This window comes from Sapajus apella, unplaced genomic scaffold (genome assembly GCF_009761245.1).
Source record: "Sapajus apella isolate SASKATOON/1434 unplaced genomic scaffold, GSC_monkey_1.0 scaffold46, whole genome shotgun sequence".
Lineage (NCBI taxonomy): Eukaryota > Metazoa > Chordata > Mammalia > Primates > Cebidae > Sapajus > Sapajus apella.
The window spans coordinates 4,833,156-4,851,698 of NW_022436986.1; the positions used below are offsets into that span (position 1 = coordinate 4,833,156).

The 18,543-nt window shown below is 45.6% G+C and overlaps 1 protein-coding gene across 1 annotated transcript in view; it reads right to left on the reverse strand.

Moving 5' to 3' along the window:
* Nucleotides 1-18,543, reverse strand: part of GABBR2 (gamma-aminobutyric acid type B receptor subunit 2) — a 421,806-nt gene that overhangs the window by 117,733 nt on the left and 285,530 nt on the right. Inside the window, exon 8 of the mRNA XM_032240167.1 lies at nucleotides 9,324-9,384. Within this exon, the coding sequence (XP_032096058.1) occupies nucleotides 9,324-9,384 (61 nt within the window). The remainder of the gene's footprint in view (nucleotides 1-9,323; nucleotides 9,385-18,543) is intronic.

Sequence of the window (18,543 nt, forward strand, 5' to 3'; positions counted from 1 at the left end):
AAAAAAAAAAAAAAAAAAAAAAAAAAAAAAAAAAAAAAAAAGCCATTGCCACATTTTTCACAAGCTCAGTTAACTGACCTTCGTTATGAGATTTTTAACAGGCCAGGTGGACGCTGACCAAATACTGTGGGGAATAATAACTGCCAGGCGTAGATGTGTCCATCGATCGAGGCAAACTGGCTCAAGGGCAAGAGCTAAGTACCTGAGGGGACCCAGGTCATATACAACAGGCAGTCTGCCCTGGGAGCACTTTTTCTATTCTTCTTGGCGGTCTCCCCCAGGTCCTTCAGAATTCATCTTGGGGCTGGGTGCAGTGGCTCATGCATGTAATCCTAGCACTTTGGGAGGCTGAGGCAGGCAGATCATGAGGTCGGGAGTTAGAGACTAACCTGGCCAATATGACAAAACCCTGTCTCTACTAAAAATACTAAAATTAGTCAGGCATAGTGGCACCTATAATCTCAGCTACTTGGGAGTCTGAGGCAGGAGAACTGCTTGAACTCGGGAGGTGGAGGTTGCAGTGAGCCAAGATTTTACCACTGCACTGCAGCCTGGGTAACAGAGCAAGACACCATCTAAAAAAACATATGCCAAGTAGACCTGAGTGCCCAACTCTGAATGCCCACAGCTGCCTGCACCGTCCCTTATCATGCACCACTCTTTGTTAGTGTCTGTGTCTGCTCCTCATTGCACTGGGTGGGCTGTGGGCTCCCCAAGGGCAAGGACTGTATCTTACCCACTCAGCCCCACCAACTCCCATCCCCAAGCAGTGCTGGCCAGCACCTGGTAGGTAGGGGGTCACTTCCTAGGAGTGACAGCAAATAATTTTTGAGAAACTTCAAAAGCACAAACTATAGGACAAACAACAAAAGGGTTTATCTCCACCAAAATTAGGAACTTGGACTTGAAGTTAGTTTATAGTCAAGTGACAGAATGGGAGAAGATACTTGCAAAGCCGAAAGCCAATAGGGATTGACATCTAGATTACATTAGGAACTCCTGCAGACCAACAAGAAAAGAAATGTCAAAATAAAAATGGCCAAAAAGTTAGGTGTGGTGGCTCACACCTGTAATCCCAGCACTTTGGGAGGCTGAGACAGCTGGAGTACCACTTCAGCCCACAAGTTTGAGACCTGCTTAAGCAACATAGCAAGACTCCATCTCTATGGGGGGAAAAAAAGTTAGGCTGGGTGCAGTGGCTCACATCTGTAATCCCAGCACTTTGGGAGGCTGACGCGGGTGGATCACGAGGTCAGGAGTTCAAGACCAGTCTGGTTAATATGGTAATACGTTTCTACTGAAAATACAAAAATTAGCTAGGCATGGTGGCATGTGCCTGTAGTCCCAGCTACTCAGGAGGCTGAGGCAGAAGAATCGCTTGAACTTGGGAGGCAGAGGTTGCAGTGAGCCAATATTGTGCCACTGCACTCCAGCCTGGACGGCAGAGCGAGACTGTTTCATACAAAAAAAGAGTTATCCAGGCATGGTGGTGCATGCCTGTAGTCCCAGCTACTTGGGCGGCTGAGGTGGGAGGATTGGTTAAACCTGGGAGTTCAAGGCTGCAGTGAGTTATAATCATATGTACTTCACCTCAGGCAACAGAGGGGACCCTGTCTTTTTTTTTTTTTTTTTTTTTTTTTAAGGTCAAAGGATCAGAACAGACAATCAACAAATGTGCTAATAAGCACAGAAATAAATGTCCAAACTCATTAGGAATCAGAGAAATGATACTTAAAGTCACAATATGATATTACTTTATATTTTTAGACTGTCAAAAAAATGAGGGATCCAGGAAAGACCAAATGTGCATGGTGGGTAGGGACAAAGGAATCCTTTGCCAGTGGGCGTGGATACGGGCATGGCCATTCTGAGGAGCAACCTGGCAGATGTGGGGCATATTCAATGTGCACACAGCTTCTGGCTTAACAAATCTGCTCTTGGAAATCTGTCCTAAGGAAATTCCCAGTCGGGTCCATAAGGGGACATGTATAATGACATTTATTATTTGTGAGGCTGAGTTGAAAGTCATGTGGGTGTCCATCCCAGGGGCCTGGATGGGTGAAGTGATGGCTGCACTCCACCATGGCTCCTGCAGGGAGCAGGGAGGAGCCGTGACTAGAGGCACACCAAGGACTATGGAGGCATCTTTAGAAACAGAGTGCTCAGTGGGATAAACAGAACAGGAAATATAACTAAGCCAGCAACACGATGTCAATAGCAACACGTATCTTGCAAGCACACATACAAACACAATATGGGGTGCTTGCCTTTCCAGGGGGGGAGTAGGAGTGGGATATGGGAACAAATGAGGGAAATAAAGGGAATAAATGGACACACAAGAGGGAATTTCAGGGACCAATGACAATGATGGCCCATGAAATGAGGCATGTGAATTGTATCCTAAAGAAGTGAGACTGCATTTTTCTCAAGAAATTCCTGGGGGCAGGTTGTGAATCTGGGGTCACTGTTAACAGTGCCCAAGAAAGGAGAAGGAAGCCAACAGTTGTTATGACCCTTCTCTGTGCCAGTCACCGAGATAGGAACATCATAGCCTCACATCGTTGTGTTCTCATAGTCACTCTCAAGGCAAGGAAAATGATCATCTTTTATTTATTTACTTTTTTTTATTTTAAAAATGTATTTATTTGTTTGAGATGGAGTCTCTCTCTGTCTCCAGGCTGGAGTGCAGTGGTACGATCTTGGCTCACTGTAACCTCTGCCTCCCAGATTCAAGTGATTCTCCTGCCTCAGCCTCCCAAGTAGCTGGGATTATAGGCACGTGCCACCATGCCCGCTAATTTTTGTATTTTAGTAGAGATGGGGTTTCACTATGTTGCCCAGGATGGTCTTGATCTCTTGACCTCATGATCCGCCCACCTTGGCCTCCCAAAGTGCTGGGATTACAGGCATGAGCCACCGCACCCAGCCTTATTTACTTATTTTTAACTGAAATGAAGGCTCAAAGAGACTAAGCTTCTTTGCCTGTCTGCCAATGATCAGGCATGTCTGCTTCAAGCCTATATACTTTCCTCATGAGAGGAAATGAGTTCCCCATCACTGGAGGCATTCAAGCAGTGGGAACGTTGTATAGGAGAGTCAGGGCTCCCTTCAACATAGAGACTCTATGGCTCAATGAAACCTAGACTCTGTAAAGCATGCTGTCTTTTGAGCCATTTCTTAGGCTCCCTGAAAGGTAAATCCTGGAACATGAGGGCTGGGAGGTGTCAAGGCTAGGGACAGGCTGGAAGAGTCCACATTCCCGTGTGTCCTTTGGTTCCTGCTGGTCCACAACGCTGCTGGTATATCCTGCAGGATTACGGACTATGACTCCTTTCTTAATTATATCAAGTTGAGTGACAGTCTGACGAAATGGCCTTTCCAGATCTATGACTTGGTGAAGTGAGCTACAATTATAGACCTTGACAGAGGAAAAGGTTATTAAAAATCAGCCTCGAGAGTCTCAAACTAGGGTCAAATGAGCCCTGAAAGTATTCTAGTAGGTTCTGGGAAACATCTTCCTGCTTTCATAGGCACTGGCATTCGGCCAGAGAGATTATGAAGCCCTGGAGGTTCGGGGACTGTATCTTATTCAACTTGGTTTTCCCCAGAGGACTTGGTAAAGCGCCTGGCAGATGCTCAGGAAATACGCACTGAATACACCGGTATCTGTTACCCTGAAGACCAAATGGTAATTAATGCCTGCGAAAGGGAAGGACAAGTCTCTCTTTCACTAGGTACGTTCTGAATGACAATTATGTTGTTGGAGCGAAGGAAGACCCTTTCCCTTCAAATCAGGTGCCAAAATATAAAACTCCAAAGCCTGGGCCCTTTATGTTGCAGAGAAGCAGTGTGAAATTCAAGCACATTATCATTCCCCGAGATTCTTACAAATAGGCCTAATGAAGGCAGGGTCGGTGAGTTGGAGCGGCAGATGCTGAGTTTTCTCTAAGAACGGCATACACAAAGCTCTAATCATGGCTTCACTCAACTTCCTTCCCTGCTGCAAATTCTGAGCCATGTTTAGACTCCGGCAGTAACATGGATGCTTTTTTTTCTCTTAAGGGGAAAAAAGCCAATTCTCTAGTATTCATCCTCATCAACATGTGGTGTAGTGAAAATCAGCCATGGCATTGGGGAGGAGCATGGAACCTGGGGAATAGAAAGAGGTTCAGGCCTGAAGTGTGTGCCCACCAGGATGCTAATACCTGCCTTACCTACAGCCAAGAGTGGCTCCCTAAGAAGAGCGCCTGCCTGAGAGGAGGGGAAGAAGGCATGCAGTTTATTTGGGAGGTGACCCTAGAATGCACTGTTAGTGGTGTGGGGAAGTGAGACAGGGAAGGGAGCCAGGACAAGGTGCATGAGTGAGCAGGCTTCTTTGTGGGCAACTGATGCTCAGTCCCACTGTGGGAGCTCTGGGAAAAGAGTCAAACACACCTGGCAGTTGCCTCACCCCAGGGGAAAGGATACTGGGGTATTTATCCTCTCCTCTCATCCAGCACTGACACAGAGCTGCTCCTGGAAGCGGTAACTCCCTGTACGGCTCATCACACAGGCCAAGAGTTGCAGATGCTCTGGGTAAGATGCTGTTAGGCTTATCCTGAGGGCACTGGCCATGCCTACCCTCTAGGTTGGTCTTGCAGGGAGGCAGGGGGATTGGGAGCCCTGGAAAACTGAGTGAATGGAGAGAAGTGCAGCTGAGGAACATGATTTTTGTGGCACTGAAACCTTCCCTGGATTCAAATGTGTCAGTTTCAAGAGGGACTAGGGCTAGTGCTGGCACATTATTTTAGAAGAATTCTGTTTATCCAGCATGCCTAAGTTTGTTAAAAAAATATTAAAGAAAAGAAGAAGAGTTTCTTTAGCCTGGAACAACAATGGCCACCATTGTTGTTGTGAACTGGCTTCAGTCCCCAGTTCTGTTGTTAAGGCTAATTGCTATTTGCCAGACATTCTGCCTTGAATGAAGTCGCTGAAAAGCAGGAGGAAATCAACATGTTGTTAAATTTCCACAAGCCGCACACCTCCAGCTTGGGGTTCCAATGCAGTCCACATTCTCACCAGCCTGCCAGGAGCCAGGCAGCACGCTAGCAACGTGACTACAGCTTCCCGGGGCTTGAGAGTTCATAGAGCACCATCTCACTGGTCCTCACTACAGCCCCAGGAGGCAGGCAGGGCTGGCACTGGTGTTGTCCCATTTCCCAGAGGAGGAAATTGAGGCTCAGGAAGATAAAGTGACTCGCCCAGGATCACACTGCTGGCAAGCTTCAGAGCGAGGACTTGGAGCCTGGTCTTTTGCACCCAAATTAATTCAATAAGTTTTTACTGGGGACCTACTATGTGCCAGGCACTGTGGATACCAAGCAGATAGCACTAGAATAAAGAAGTGTGAATGCACCATGATGTTCTGGCTCCCCTTTCAGTCTTCTTCCCAAAGCTGCCTCCCATTTCCAAATACTGTGTGTCTTAGTTTTGCAAGGAATGAGCAGAGCAACTTAATACTTCTACTATAGGTAAAAGGGTTTAGAAGGCACCAAGAACTTTGTGTAAAAGAGAGGCCAAAAAACTATCTCGAAAGGTCTTCAGAGGGAGGGTAGGTTGTGCCCCATTTGCAAGGTCCTGTTAGCAAGCATTTGTGGGAGTCTGGGGTGAGCCTAGGAGCATGCTAGACCCTGGAAAGGGAGCCTCCACTGCTGGGCTGGCTGAGAGGCCAGCTGTTTGTGAGTCAGCTCTGCCAGGAGACCCACTGCTCCACTGTCCTCTCCAAATAAGAGAAGAGGAAGAGAGAAACAGACAGGACATAGAGGGCATGAAGGGCACAGCTGAAAACATCATGGTAACCCCATGCCAAGAACCTTTTGCAAGGTCACTGGTATGAGGCATTTTAGGAGCTGGTAACCTCAGGATTGGCGGCAGGCCCACCAAGTTCCTGGAAGGCTCGAGAAGACACAGTCAGTACCAGCCCCCTCTTAAGGGGAGGGAGAAGCATGGATCTGCAGAAGAGAAGGGATGAACTCACAGTCTCACAAGGAGTTGTGGTCAGCCCCAGGCAAATTCTTTTCTCTGTCTTGCCCCAATGAACTGAGAACCAGGAACCCTTCCAGCTTGGGCAGCTTGTTCAATAATCCATCCTGGTAGATAAGGCATCTCTGAAACCCATTACATTTGGAAAACCAACTGTTGTGTTGATATGTACATGCTCCCGCATTCTGGTAGCTCACTTCAGTCCTAAAATAGCACAAGGTCCCTCTATTGGTTCAATGTCTGTTTAAAAAACATGTCAGACCGGTAAGGTGGCTCATGCCTGTAATCCCAGCACTTTGGGAGGCTGAGGCAGGCGGATCATGAGGTCAGGAGTTCGAGATCAGCCTGGCCGATATGGTGAAACTCTGTCTCTACTAAAAATACGAAAATTAGCCAGGCATGGTGGCACACACCGATAGTCCCAGCTACTTGGGAAGCTGATGCAGAATTGCTTGAACCCGGAAGGCGTAGGTTGCAGTGAGCCAAGATCGTGCCACTGTACACAGCCTGGGCAACAGGGTGAGACTCTATCTCAAAAAAAAAAATCATGTAAACAGGAGCATCTGGCCTTTGTTGAAGGCCCAGCTGTGACCCTCAAGAAAAGGTGGACACAAATGCAGAGAGGGCAAGGGGAGCATACTAGGGCCTGGGTGTCCGTGGGACTGTGCAGAAGAGCAGGCTGAATTCCAGTCCCAGCTCTGCCACTAGCCAACTGTGTGTCCCTGGGGGACATGACTCTTCCCATGCCTCAGTTTCCCCATTTATACCATGAAGTGGTGGAATGAGATCATCGCTAAGGCTCTGCCCTGTATCACTTCCTATACAGGGAAGTGTAGGGAGCTGCTGCTGGGGGTAAATGGCAGACAAAAAAGCAGCTAGGAGGTTTCAACACTCCAGGGAAACCTGAATTTGCCCCCAAAAGGTGTCATAATTGACAGGGTGCTAATCATAATCACTACTTACTTGCTGAGAAAAAAATACACTGTAAATATATAAATATATTGAATGCATAGTTATATATACACACACTTTCTCATTTAGGTTTTCCCATATTCTATGAAGGTACATATGATTATACTCCTATTTTACAGATGAGGACAATCAAGGCTTATAGAGGTGAAGTTTCTTGGCTGATATTCTACAGCAAGTAAGTGACTGGAGCTCAGGCAGGTTGACCCACAAAGCGCCAGCTCTGAACTGCCGTTTGCTCGACTGCCTTCCTTATAAATCCAGATCTGCCGAAATAATCACTGGACTTGGTGTTTAAACCTAACATATAAAAAAAGGCAATACAACTGGCATGCACCGGTAGCTGTCATAAGCCAATCCTTATTTTACAAAATACTCTCTTAGTATGATATAATTTTGAGAACTGGAAATGAGACAAGAGAATTTAGTTGCAATCACTCAAAAAAAAAAAAAAAAAAGTAAGGATCTTTGCCAAGACGCTTACTTTGTTCAACCAATGAAGAAGTAAAACTTAACAAATGGGAAAATAATTACGTTTGCCTAAAATTACATCTTTTGTGCACACCAGAGAGCTGACATGCGTTTCAATTACCTGCCACAGAAAGACGAATGGGTAGGTCTACAAGAATGCATTACAGAGCGATAGCGCTGAAGAACACCTCTCCTGATTGATCTGAATCCTGGTGGGATTTGTCTGAATGGATCTGAATAACTCACTTTAATTTCTTGCTTTCCCCTGGATGGTGCTGGGATCTGCTCAAAGTGAGTGGGCACAGCAGGCACCGCTCTTGTTTCTGGGTTTTCCAGAAACACTCGGCTGCTGAAGATCACGGTATCGATGAGAGGTTCCTCTAGTCGTTTTGGCTAATCACCCCGCTAATGGCCGCACTGGCCTGCCTCAAAGAATGCCGAGCCCCGTTCCTCACGGACGCTCCTCATACCGTCCCTCTCTGTACCTGTTTCTTCCTCATCACACAGAGAAGTTGCTCTGGATGGTTTCTGAAGCCCCTCTGACAGCCACAGAAAATTTCAACACATGACCCGGTTTCTTCAAAAACTAAATGGTCTGTAAAAAGCGGGGGGTTATAATAGATGAAAGAGACTAAAGAGACACTTTAAGCAGATGCAATGGGTGGACTTTGTGTGGCTTTTCCAACAAATCATCTGTGAAGACATCTTTGAGATGATCCGAGGATCCACACAGACTGGGGAATTAAAAGATATTAAGAATTGTTAAATGTTTTAGGTGTGATAATAATACGGTGGTTATATTTTTAAAAAGTCCTTATCCAGAAGAAATGCATACCAAAGTATTTATAGAATGAGATGAGATCATGTCTAGGAGCTGCTTTAAAACACTACAGCAAAAAAAAGGGGGGATGGGGTGAGTAAAGATGAAAGAAGATTGGCAAAATGTTGATAATGCTTGAAACGGGGTATTGGGCACATGGGGGTTCATTATGCTATTCTCTCTACTTTAGAGTCTGTTTGAACATTTCTGTAATCAAAACCAAAAACAGCTGGGTGCACTGGTGCATGTGTGTAGTCCCAGCAACTCAGGAGGCTGAGGTGGGAGGACTGCTTGGGCCCAGGAGTTCAAGGCTGCAGTATGCTATGAACGCATCTGTGGATAGCACTGCACTCCAGCCAGGGCAACATAGTGAGACCCTTTCTCTACAAAAAACACCGAAACCCCCACAACAATGCAAAGATCCTCAGAATACTCATACTAACTTAACCCCTACCACCCATAATTTTATAAGCCTTTTAGAGTCATGTGGGAAGACAGAATAGGTCAGGGAAGTGCGATTATCCCTAAGGATCCATGGGGGATTGGTTCTAGGATCCCTTGAGGATACCAAAATCCCCCAATGACCAAATCCCTGATATAAAATGGGGTAGTATTTGCCTATCAACTACACACATCCTCCCATACAGGGTAAATCATCTCTAGGTTTCTTATAATGCATAACACAATGTCAATAGTTGTTATACTTGATTGTTTAGGGAATAATGACAAGAAAAAAAAGTCTGTACATGTTTGGTACAGACACAATCATCCATTTTTTTTCCTGAATATTTTCAGTCTTCAGTTGGTTGAATCAACAGATGTGGAACCCATAGAGGTGGAGGGCTGACGGTGATGCAGCTGAGAAAAAATATTCTAAATAGGTTGAAACTAATGTTTTCACAGAGAAGTGTTTTCAATTGGCTCCGCTTTCCTTTATCTGGAACATCATACTTGCATTCCTTTTGATGTATTATATTGCATAAAACAACATCCCCGAATCTAAATTTTATCAGCTAGAAAGAATAAACATCAAAATACCTACCTTGAAATTGAGTAAATTTAATGGTCCCCATTCTCTCCCCATTCCGGAACACAACTTGACCCTAAAAGCAAAACAAACAAGAATAAAAGAGAAATGCCACATTAGCCCAAACGCGACTGATCTCACAGCAATTCATTAACTGTACAATGAGATTATTAACACTGGAGGAAAAATAGATTCCCGCTGGACCACAGATGAAAATCAAACTAATTGTTTTTAAATTGGTTGTGACTTTATCTGGTTAATTTGAGGAGCACAAAATCAATAATGGAACTAACACATGTGAATTGGAGCCAAGATAAGCATCATCATGATCACCATGACTATTTATTAAATACCCACGTGTCCTGTGCTATAATTAGGATGAAGTCTTCTGGGATGCTGGAAAGATGACAGCAAAGGTGAGGCCCTTGGGGCCCAGGCCGGACTCTGCTCCCTGTGCCCCACCTACAAAGATGTGGGGTGTTGCTGAGTCTGTTTGGCTTGAGGACCAGAAGGGTGCTAGAGGTCTGTTGGTATTTCTCATTAGGAACAGAGAATGTTTTTCTAAGTTTTTCCTGAATGGTGACGTCAGTCCCAATTATAACTGAGCTATGGTGCAGAGAAAAACTAAGCTTCTTGAGCCAGCAAGACCTGACTGGTGTCACAGGCAGCTGAGCGCCCCTCATTAGGGACCCTGGGTGCTAAACATAGCGTCATCTTTTGCATCTGCCCTGCTAGTTTCCAAATGCTTGGCTAAAAAACCCAAGAATTTAAAGAGCGGATGTCATCTCTTCTTTCCGATTTATGGTCCACCTAAAATTCTGCAACTATACGAGGAAATTGACACATACTGTATCACTGAATCTTTATGACAAACGTAAGTGATAAGGGGATGACCCCCATTTTGCAGATCAAGAAATTGAAACTGAGAGAGGTTATGAACTTCACACAAGGTCATTGTAAGTGAGGCCGCTGGGATTCAAAGCAGGTTTGATTTTAATGTCTATGCTATTTCACTGTAGCATGTTGCCCTTGATCCAGAAATAAGTTTCTTCCTGTCTTTCTATTATTGTGAAATTAGGCAAAGAAGTGATTTTAAAGGTATCCTGCTTTTCCCTCACTGTTATGCTCTTGTATCATCAGGCAACAGCACAGACAATACTCTGAGTGCCACTGAAGTCTAGGGAGAAAGCCCCAGGAAGCATTTTTCCTTAGGCAGAAACCTAAAGACTGAAGCCCTGCAGCTTCCAGAATAAAGGGGGCTCAATCAACCTGTTCTTAGAATGAGAAACACCTTCAAGGCCACTTTGACACCTTTTTGAAATCCTGAAGACAGCTGTGAGTAGTATCAGTTTGAAATGAACACCCACCGAATTCTATATGCAGGTGATGGTAAGCAACTCCATGGAGTGTGAAAACACTTCAACCAAGGTGAGACAGGAGCTGTGATTTTTATTTCTAGGGACAACTGAAAATCACAGAACACCTTCTAAAAGGATCACTTTTATGTAAATGGACCACTTTGCCTGGGTGGGAAAGGTTGTTCAGAAGGAGAAATTTTTTTTTTTGTCTGATGAGATGCAGATCTAATTTACCAATCTCCTGCCAAGCTTTGAAGAATTCCAAAGGTGTCCAGATTTAAAATGTGCACAAATTCTGCAGACTCTTTATTAGTGAAATTGCAAAGCGTATGGAATGGTATTCAAAGCTTCCATGGAATGATGCGGGAGTGGGGGTGAGAAGAACCGCCCTTTACTTTGTGAACAAAACTAGTCCATCTTTGAGGTAAGATCCATCATACTTCAGTTTACTAAAAATAACTATTTGTTACTAACAGGAACTCCTCCCATCTCCTTAATTTCTCAGGTGGTACAGTGGAAGTAGGCCAGCGTCTGTGTCTCACAAACTACGTTCAGTCCCGTCTCAGGCAAGTTCCAGAACATCTCTGAATTATGTACCAAGCACAGGTCATGGTATAGGACAGGTGCTCAGCAAATGGCAGTAGTAATTGTTATTTAAACACGTTTAATAGCAGGGAGCTGAAATCAAAAGATGTTAAGCACCAGAGAGCTTTCCAGTCCTTGGGCAGGAGTTTCAACTCTCATGTGATTCCAGCTGGCAAAGGGGAAACCACTGGGCCCCCAGCCACAATGTCTTCACCTCCCAGAATCGTCAGCGCCCAAATGACTGACTTCCCAAGCTACAAGAGCCACTGGGCGTTCTGCCTACCGAGGAGAGAAAGGGGAAGGCTTTTGTGACGGGAGTGACCAAGTGCTGATGGAGACAGATGTGTAACTGGCAATGTTGAGGGTCTGTGTTAGGGTTACCATGGCATCTGTTGCGTTTGACTGACGAAACTAACCCTGTTACCCTGAGTATCACCACTCAGGGTATAGGACAAGGAACCACTGTGCCAGCCAAGGTGGCCTTGACAAGACCGGGCACGAGGGAGGCCACAGGCCGTCAGGTGGTTCTCAAGAAATTCTACCCAACAGGTGTCCCCCAAATTAAAAGGCGGTCAGTTTACAACATTCCAAAAATATTTACCTACTGCTTGCCGAACACCCTTCTAGGGACCGATGCCTGCTCTTGGAGAGCTTTCTATTTGATTAGGAGGGAGAGCAGAAACAAGTCCACCAATGATTAAGAAATTTCAGTTAGTGGTGAGTGCTGTGAGGAAGATCAAAAGGGCGATGAGAGAGGGAAGCCACTTTTTAATTTTTTTGAAACAGGGTCTCGCTCTGTCGCTCACATTGGAGTGCAGTGGTGCGATCTCGGCTTACTGTAGCCTCCACCTCCTGGGCTCAGGCGATCCTCCTGCCTCAGCCTGGGATTACAGGCACACACATCATTACACCCAGCAAATTTACTAGGGGAGCTGCTTTAGTTGGATAGTTAGGGAAGACTCCACTCAAGATGTTATATAAGAGCTGAGACCTATCTGGAAAGCAGGAAATACTCCAGCCAGAGGCAAAAGCCAGGGCAAAGGCCCTCAGGTGGGGAAGAGCTTGGAATGTTCAAGGAACAGAAAGGGCCAGAATGACCAGAGCGCAGTGAGGGAGGCAGGGTGGTGGCAAATGTATAGGTGGACAGGGGCCAGGTCACAATCCACCCAGAGACCATGACAAAGGGTCTGGACATGACTCTAAATGCAATGAACAGCCATGAGGGTGGGGAGGTGAAGCAGAGCAGCCTGTGATATGATTTCAGGCTGGAAAAGATCTCATTCGCTCTGGGGTAGAGAATGGATGGTCATGTGGCAAATGTGGAAGCAGAGCTCTGGAGGCTCTGGCTCAGTAATCCAGGTGTGAGGCGATGGTGGCTTCAGAGAGGCTAGTGGCAGGACTCGGTCCCTCCCCGGCTCAGAGTGTGTGGCAAATGCAGCTGAGCACTGTGCCCTGAGCAGTGCCTGTCTTCCATTCTACTCCTCTTATCCTGTGTGGTGGGTGCCAGGGGTGTGCCCAGGCACCTCGCTCAGGATGGAGCCCCTCTTTCCCAGCTGCCAGCATCTGGCTGCTCTTGGGATGCCTTGCACCCACTTAGAGCTGTGTTAGTTCAGGTTATGCCCCCTCCCTGGGGGCAGCCTGCAGCTAACGGTTAGTGTGAAGTTTCATGGATCTAGTGCCTCTGCCTCAATTTGGGACGGTCGAGAACCATGGCATGCAGAGGTCCCCTGGGATGGGCTGAGCTCATGATTGCAACCGCATCACATTCTGACCTCCTGCAGCCCAGCACTGCTTGGCTTCCTCCCTTCCAGCTTCTGTTCCTGAAAACATTTCTTGATGAACTTCCCATATGCAAATCTTTGTCTCAGAGCCTGTTTCCTGGGTAACCCAGTCTCAGACACCCTGTCATCAAAGGTCCCTGGGGCTGGTTCTTTCTTATCACCTGAAGGAACTGAGCAACAGGGTAGGGTGGGAACAGATGAGGCAATGCCACCACTAGATGGTTTCAGAGCCATCGTGGTCTGTGGTTCAGCCAGGGGAGCCAGGCCAGCTTTGGTTGTGACACCCCAGCTCCGCGGGGATTTTTTTCTTTTTTTGGTTTCCCTCCCACAAAGGTTGTGCTTCTCCCTGCACATGTGGTCTTTATGTAGAGATAAATGTCATGACTCTCCTTAAACTTTCTTCTTGTGCAGTTCCAGTGCTGTAACTGAGAATCATCACATTAATTCAGACCAATCCATGTGATGAGTTAAATTCTAAGGCAAGGGAGTTTGGTAACTCTGGCCGAGGTGGTGGCTGATACCTGTCTGGTGACTCACAGTTCACACTCAATCTTCTACACTCTCTGTGTGGCAGGGACTGGAAGCCCCGAAACATTTCCCAGAATCCCCTGCCAGCTGGTTTCCGTTTAGGGTGTGCTGATGAGAAGCAGTCATGGGAGACTAGAAAGAACGCAGAAGCATGCATGAGGGGAAAGCGTTATTTTTTTCCTTTGCTCTGGTTGCAGCAAGGGGAGCTATGAGTGACTGCAGGTGTCTGTAGGGCCCAGTAGCTTCTGATTCCTGAACTTTTGGAGTGTGGGCGCCCTTGGCTGTGTGCTCAGTGGCCAGAGATGGGTCCCAAAAGTAGCATAAACAACAGCAGCAGGAGCCTTGGAGGCCTGTGCCCGGGCTTTCCCTCCATTATTTCATTTGTATTCCAAATCTGCTCTGTGGTCAGTTTTATAAATTCCTTGGAAGTTAGGTCTGTTATCAATCAGCATCCAGTCAAGAAAATAGAAACCACTTCAGGCATTTCAGGGGCAATGGCAACACCATTTTCCTTTCAGTTCTTTCTGTCTGAGGGGCATGGCAATTTTCCAGAGAATTGTATCTGCAGTAACAGCGTCTACTTGTTTTCCTCCACCATCCCCTCCAAAAAAGTTGTAACTAGTTCCCCATATGAAATCTCCCTCTGAGAAGCCTGAAGTGGTTTCTGTTTTCTCCACTGGATGCTGATTGATAATGGACTCTAACTTCCGAGAAGTTTATAAGAATGACCCCAGAACAGATTTGGAATACAAATAAAACATGGAGGAAAAGTTCCAAGTGGATAATTTATAAGAAATTTTTTCCCCCTGAAAGAGATGTTGCTAATGTCAAAGAAAGCAGTCTGTTTCATAAAAGTCAATCCAAACTAACAGTTCAGGTTTAACTGGGAGCCATAAAGCTGCATTTTCTTTTTCAGCGAAATCTTAAGAATGTAGCAGATAACATATGGACAAAAACCTGGGTTTTGGCATCGGCCAACAAGAGTAAATACTGCCATCCGTGTGAGCTCGGACGGTCACTGAGCATGTCTGAGCATCAGTTCTTCTACTTGAAAAACAGTAAGAACAATGCAAATTTCTCAGGATTGTTTCTGAGAATTAAAGAAGATAATTATGAAATGAGAACAGCCAGGGATGGTGCACAGTAAGAGGTAACTGATTGTAAAGAGTAACTGTTATTGTAATTCCTTGAGTTAGCAAAATCTACCCCCCCTGCCGGTCTTTTTTTTTTTTTTTTTTTTGAGACAGGGTATTGCTGTGTTGCCCAGGCTAGAGAGCAGTGGTACAATCATAGATCAATGAAACTTTGAGCTCCTGGGCTCAAGTGATCCTTCCACCTCAGCCTCCCAAGTAGCTGGGACCACATGTGCTTGTCATAGCCAGCTAATTTTTAAAACAATTGTTTTGTTGTTGAGATATGGGTCTCACTATGTTGCCCAGGCAAGTCTCAAACTCCTGACCTCAAATGATCATCCCACCTCGGTTCCTCTGCAAATGCTGGGATTATAGTTGTGAGCCACTGCACCCAGTTGCAAAATCACACCTGATGTCAGTTCAGAATCCCCAGAAAAGTTAGTGGGGAGTAAAATGGACATTAAGGATTCCAGAAGCCAGTAGTATTTAACAGCCTCCTCTTAGAAAAATGAATTCTCTGTTTTCATTGTTCATCTTTAATGTTTAACTCCTAAGCATGAGTAAAATGCACTCTAACAAGTTTACGAGTCTTATAGGTCAAGCCTTTTGTTGGGGCATCTTTTTTTTCCTTCTTTAATTTCACAGTAGAAGGCAGAGATACCCTCCCTGGGAACATGATCGGGTGTAGGGTCAGAAAGACAAGAAGGTTGGGGCTTTGATGCTTCGGCCTGTGTTACAGGCAATGCCTGGGCAGGGGCCTGAAGCTACTCTGAGTGAAGACTCGCTGGGCTCAGCCTAATATTCTGGAGCCCTGCGCCCACCGAGGGACACAGTCTCTGCAGATCATAGTGTATTTAGGGAAGGATTTTCTTCCTGAATATGACTCTAGACTGCACTTTTGTCTCTGGGCTGTTGAGTTTGCCTTTGGGAGGTGTGAGCATGCATGCTCACTGAGGATTTGCCTTGTGCTGGGAGAAATAAGATCTGTCCTGACACACACATCACACTGGCAGCAAAGTGTCTAAGTTAATGGAAGTTGAAGGGTGTTAGGGTTCTGAAAACTATACCCAAAATGAAGGCCTCAGAAGTCTCATCCGAAGCCAGAGTTTTTCTCTGACCTTCTCCTGGCCTCCTGTCTCTCAGCTCCTTGCTCCCCTGAGGCCAGCCACAGAAACTAGAATCCCTCTTCCCCAAGGCGAGTCAGAGAAATCAGGACCCCTTTTCTCTAAAGCCAGCCATAAAATGTAAAAATATTACTCGAGTGTTCCCTCCAAGTTTCTGTGTAAAAATTAGCTATACAGAAATTATGTGACTTACCTTATTTGACTATAAGTAATAAGACCCCCATTTCAGAGGGGGCCCTGCCCCACACCCAGGAGGACGAATGTGTGCTCAGAGGGGTCAAGAGAGTCTAGACAGACAGGCCTGGCTGGGTTTCCCACTCGGTCTATCAGCATTGGGTCATAGCCTTTAGTCCAATCACATTTGTTTTTTTTTTTTGAGATGGAGTCTTGCTTTGTCATCCAGGCTGGAGTGCAGTGGTGTGATCTTGGCTCACTGCAGCCTCTGCCTCCTAGACTCAAGCAATTATCCTGCCTCAGCCTCCTGAGTAGCTGGGACTACAGGTGCATGCTGCCATGCCTGGCTAAGTTTTTGTGTTTTTTTTTAGTAGAGACGGGTTTTACCACGTTGGCCAGGATGGTCTTGATCTCCTGACCTTGTGATCTGCCTGCCTCGGCCTCCCAAATTGCTGGGATTACAGGCATAAGCCACTGCACCCGGCCTTCCAGTCACCTTTCTACATGGCTGTCCATACTTTATTGAACCTAAGCATAAAAATGGACAATTTCCCCTGTATCTCTGGGTCTTCATTCTAAACGCTTCCATGTATATACATTAAATAAATGTATATGCCTTTTCTCCAATTAATCTGCCTTTTGCAAGTTGATTTTTCAGTGAATCTTCAGACAGACAAGGGGAAAGCTCTCCTTAGGCCCCTACTCTTTGTAGGGTCCCATGGGGACCCTGATTAGTTCTGTTGGAGGGGGCAGCACGTTGATGTCTGTGTAGATGATCCAAGCCCATTGTGGACTGTTCTGCTGCCATCCCTCCTCCCAGGACAGCACCGGTCTCAAGAAAACAATGCAGATTTTGAGAAAATACCGGGGTTAAGTTGCTTGTCAGATGTTGCATAAAGAGTAGAGATCTGCATGATACAGGCCTGAAGGAGAAGGTGCCCTCTGTTTCCACAGGGATGGCAGGATGTAAAAGGGAGAGACAAATAATTGAGTACATCCACCCACATGTTCTGTAAAGATTAAAAAATATTCTTTTTTTCTATATGTCCCCTTGAGCTATAAGAGAGGCCACATTTTGCACACAATTTAAAATATTTTCCTACACCAAAAATTCTTTTATTAGACCCAAGCCTTCAGAAATGTTTGATGAAATCATAGAACCTAGAGCAGTAGGTTGGCAGGGAACTGAGAGAAGGAGCAGAATGGGAGGTGGGGTCTGTTTCACTGCCAGTCTTTGGCAGATGGGCAGTAAGGATGCAGGGACATCTTTCTGAGGGACCATAACCAGACAGCCCAGAGGGTGCAAGTAGTGACCATCCACAAAGCATGTGGTGGCCTAGGGTGGGCTGTGTGCCATGGAAGGGAGCGGGGACCCAGAAAAGATGGCTGGGTGGATGGCCCAGGAAGGGTGGAGCAACTCCCTCTCTTTCCTTCCACTTGTTATAATGAGAGAGTCAGGCTTGTTTAGAACAGCAAACTATCAGGCGTGAATGAATGTTTAAGAAGTAGAAGAAGAGTGGAGTAAACTTTAATACAGACACATGATGAAATATTAGCATACATGCATTCAATCAGCAAGTCCTATTGGGCTCCGATGATGTGCCAGGCAGGCACCAGATTAAACAGTGTGCAAACATGGTCCTAGATTGCATGAAGTGTAGGGTCTGGTGGGAGAGAGAGATAATAAGCAATAAACACATGAATAAACAGAGGATCACAAACTGTGATCAGTGACATAAAGGTAAAGAACAGAGTGCCAAGAGAGAAAACTACAAGAAGACCCTAATTTAGACTAGGGGCCAAGGAAGGCCTTTCAAGGAAGGCGGCATTTGCACTGAAACCTGAAGGAGTTGGCTGAGCCGACAGCGAGAGGGAGAACATCCTGGAAAGAGGAAATTGCAAGTGCAAAGGTCCTGGGGCAGGAAAGGGATTGAGAAATCAGAGGACATGAAACAGTGCCGGCAAAGCTGTAAGCGGTCACTGAAGAGGAGCTGAGAGAGAAATGTGATGGTAAGGTGGACGGGTGCAAGGCCATGCAGAACCTTCAGCCACGCCAAGGATGCCGAACTTCATTTTGAATGCAAGAGGAGCCACTGAAGGATTTTAATGAGGGGGTGGCTTGACCTAAGCATTATATTATAAAAGTTATGAAAGGTTGGAACAAGTGATACTGCAGTTGTGCCAGTCACTGGCTAGTTGTTCACCAAATTCATTTCCTTTTCCTCCTAGGCCCATGGCCAGACTATGTTTTCCAGGTTCCCTGATGGCTGGGTGCAGCCATATGACTTTTTAATACCTTACCTATATTTATACTTTCTAATACTTTACCTATATTCTATAATAAATGGGTATTTTAATAACAAGAAAACTTTTTTAAAAACTTGAAAAAAAGATGTTATAGGAGGCACATTTTACAGGCAAACATAGCAACATCATCAGCAATAAACTAATACTCCCTCTTGAAGTAGACTTTTTTTTTTCCTTTTTTACTAATAATTTTACTGATTAATGTTTTAACCAATGGAATGTGGGTGGAGTGACATGGTACTCCA